The 3,598-nt window shown below is 35.3% G+C and overlaps 1 protein-coding gene across 1 annotated transcript in view; it reads right to left on the bottom strand.

The window, feature by feature from the left end:
- The window catches only part of LOC140964696 (pelargonidin 3-O-(6-caffeoylglucoside) 5-O-(6-O-malonylglucoside) 4'''-malonyltransferase-like), a 6,380-nt gene extending 4,565 nt beyond the window's left edge, over positions 1–1,815 (bottom strand). The window contains exons 1-2 of the mRNA XM_073424570.1: positions 1,779–1,815; positions 395–1,605 (exon numbers count right to left, since the gene is read on the bottom strand). Of these exons, the coding sequence (XP_073280671.1) occupies positions 395–1,574 (1,180 nt within the window). The 5' untranslated portion in view covers positions 1,575–1,605; positions 1,779–1,815. The remainder of the gene's footprint in view (positions 1–394; positions 1,606–1,778) is intronic.
- Between the last annotated feature and the right edge of the window lie 1,783 nt (positions 1,816–3,598).

The following is a 3,598-nucleotide window of genomic DNA, read 5'->3' as shown; positions in this document are numbered from 1 at the left end:
AAGTTTACAGAAATTGCTGGAGGGAATTAGTTATAAATAGAGCTCAATTCCTTCAGTTATTGTATCCCAAAATCAAAAGCTTTTTAGCTTTGATAAATAGAGAGTGCATAGAAAAAAAGAGTGTATTTTTTTCTTGAGTGCGGAAATTCTCTTGTGTGAGTTAGAGAAATTATTTTCTCGGTATACTCGGGTTGGGAGTGTGAGAAATATTGAGTGTATTGGTGTATACATTTGTTGTAATATTTCTTCCGGTTATAAAAGTTGCAGTGTTCCGTGGACGTAGCCTATATTGGGTGAACCACGTAAATCTTTGTGTTCTTGTTGGTTATTTTATTCCGCAAGTTTTTGGGTACTATTATCATCGTGGTCGACATCGTTTCGGGGGTGTAATTACCCAACAATACATTGCTCAAGCTCACCCAGATAGGTTTTCCCCAACCGAAATCGAACTCATATTCTCCGAACTTGGACCAATCTGTGAACCAAACAACCTTAGAATCCGAGCACGCCGCCTTCTTAGCCGCATCGTAGTCCACATCAATCAAAGCCCATCGTCCAAATGTTTTGTCACTTAATATCTTTTCACAGTCCTTCACACCCTGGATTAATGTTTCCCGCATCTTGGAAACTATTTCTCGATACTCAAGCCTACAACACTCATTTGCTGTGTATTCGAATCCGGACATGGAAACCCACGTCCCGGAAGTGTATTTAGAAATCGGCGGAACAGTTCTTTCGCGAATGTTTATTGCTTGCCCGACGTAGGCATCTCTCGTGCGGCCCCCGAGTTTCGCCGTGTCGGCGCGTAGAAGAGCTTGTGTTATGAGTGCTGACACCACAGCAACCCTTGAGGGTGGCCTCTCAGTACTTGTGTTCAGTTTCCACCCAGGGTTGGCTCTGTCACGTAGCCTAGATATGGCATCCTTATCGAACACAAATCTTTTAATAACGATACTATGGTCCGGAACTCTAGAAACGCCGAAATAGAGTGGAGCCGCATCCTCGGCCGGGAAGATGGAGGCAGAGTTGAAATCCGGCTTAACAACCGAGTCTCCCCCAGTAGCATGGTTGGACCATGCCGCGAGGAACATGCTCATCGAGTACGAGTCGAAAATCCTATGCGATGCGCACACGCCGATGGCCAGGCCGCCGCCTTGGAACTTGTTGAGCTGAACTGCGAGCATTGGGTCCGTGGGGTCGTCAGCCTCGCCTACTCCTACGGGTAGGAGGTTGTTAAGCCAACTTAACTCGGAATTCACAGGAGGATTCAAGATTTGATGGAGCTCGCAGTCGACTCGTGCTTCTAAACACACAGCACCCTCGTCATTACAATCAACAAAGTGTTTATCCTTGACGTATCTCCCAGCTAGTGGATAAAAAAGGGTCAAAACTCGAGCAAGCGATTCTTCAAAGTTTTTGGTCATTTTTTCATCAAAGGATTGATAATAGAGGATTCGAATGACATGCATGGTTGGGTTGATCTCATCCATTGCAGAGATTTTGTAGCTTCTGAGATTTGGAGGGGTTGGGGTTGACGGTTTGATCAGCTTCCTGCTCCTTACACTTGTCTTCATCGTTCCCGCAATCACTCCCTCGGCGCAGAGACTAAAATTGTAAAGCAAAATACGAGAATTATCAGAAGTGAAAATAATAGAACTAAAACTCAATTTTAACAATATAAAGATCAAATCAAAATGAGATAAACATAGAAGACGAAAAAAAATCCTACGATATTTCTTCGAATAAAATCGAAAGTTTTAATAAGGAAAAATTATGACCTGTGAAAATCTGAACAAAAATAAAACCAATTTGGAAGAGTAGAATTGATTGTAATTAGTGGATTTAAATAGAACTTGCAATAATTATCTTTCCTACAATCAATTAAATCATGGTTTTATATTATAAAATATATAAATTAATATAAAATATTCATACTCTTCCATAATTGTCGCATGGAAATTTTTTTATTTAACAACTCGTGTTTCGCATGATTCGAGATTAAATACATTATACTGCTAATGATTTATTTTTATCAACCTGTTTAAATTTCTAAAGTAATTTAGTTTTTTATACACTAATTATGTCATGTCAATATTTTTTTTTATGTAGCGTCAACAATTTGATAAAAATAATAAAAAAGTATGACAAAAATCTAAAACTTGAAGTAGAAAAAAAAAATTTCCCTAGTTAAAATACTTGTAGTTATTTTTAGACTACAAGTATGATATTGTTCCAAATTATAAATATATAATGTAACTGACCGCAATGGAACTTGAGCATGGACACGAGAGTTATTTATCTCGGGCAAAGAAAGTAAAAAAAATAACTAAATCTATCTAAATAAATTAGGAAAATTACTCATAATGAGCAGGGACTCGAACCTGAGACTAAGAAATCTCATAGCAACAAACTTAACCATTGGATCAAGGACTCATGGGCAAATGATATTTTGGTTGAAAAAGATGTAATCAAATGATGTATTATGAAATCATTTTCAAATTTTAATTAACTGAATATAATCATATGAACTTAATTAACCATATATTTATATATTGAAAAACGAAGTGATTACATAAGATAAATCAAATTTTGTAACTAATTTAGGTAATTTCAGAATCAATTTTTTTGGGGTTAGGGAGGCTGGTGTATATATATATATATATTTCCAAATTTTCATTTATCCATATTACTTGAGAACCTTGATACAATTTTTCAAACCATTATATAACAAATTTCGTTTCATTTCACGTTTTCTTATTTATTTGCTATTTTTTTTGCCGATTATATTATGGACCCTACTTTGATTTAAAAAATATACGTGAAAATAAATGAGTTGGAATTTTTTGTGACTTTTTGAAAGATTATATTTTTTATTATTATTATTTTCACCTAACTACAGTTTTAAATTTGCAATTGTTTCCATCCCAACCGTTCATGTTCCAGAAAGATTATGTTTTTTTAATTATTATTTTCACAATAGATAGGATTATGCCGTCTCACGATTCGAATATAGGCCTCTCCATTAGGCTTAGCTCAGTTGTTGGGATAAATATAGATAAACTAACTAATGAACAATCATATATAACTATCGAAACATCATGATATTGAAATAACAAGAGAACTAAAAAGATATCACTCAAAGTCTCATTGTCCATAAGCTATTCCCATCTATTGAGAGATCCAAATACAATCTACATCGTTTAAAATGTACCGGATGATGTCCAAAATAGTATGTATAAATTCCAGTCCAATAAAACTATTAGATTTTCACAAACGTAACTGCCCTCGCAGTCAGACTGTGTAGATTCTATGTGAGAAAACAATAAGTTATGTTCATCTTCTAGAAATTGATTCAAACGACCACAAAACACAATCTTCACCGTTCACAATCTAGTTTACTCTGTATATAAACATGCTAACCAAATTTCAGTTCCATGGTTTGATTTGTCGCAAATGCTTTTGAATGTTACCGATATGTGGACTCTCAAAAATCTGAAAACTTTTTCACTCTCTCTTTCTTTTGTGTATTATTTTTATAGTTTGTTGTATGTATCAAATGTTGGGGTATCGTTTTGCGTCGAGAGTTGATCACCGAAAT

The sequence above is a fragment of the Primulina huaijiensis genome, chromosome 2 (assembly GCF_012295235.1).
Source record: "Primulina huaijiensis isolate GDHJ02 chromosome 2, ASM1229523v2, whole genome shotgun sequence".
NCBI classification, from domain to species: Eukaryota; Viridiplantae; Streptophyta; class Magnoliopsida; order Lamiales; family Gesneriaceae; genus Primulina; species Primulina huaijiensis.
The sequence above is the reverse complement of the archived record's forward strand: the minus strand, read 5'-3'. Positions and strand labels throughout refer to the sequence as shown.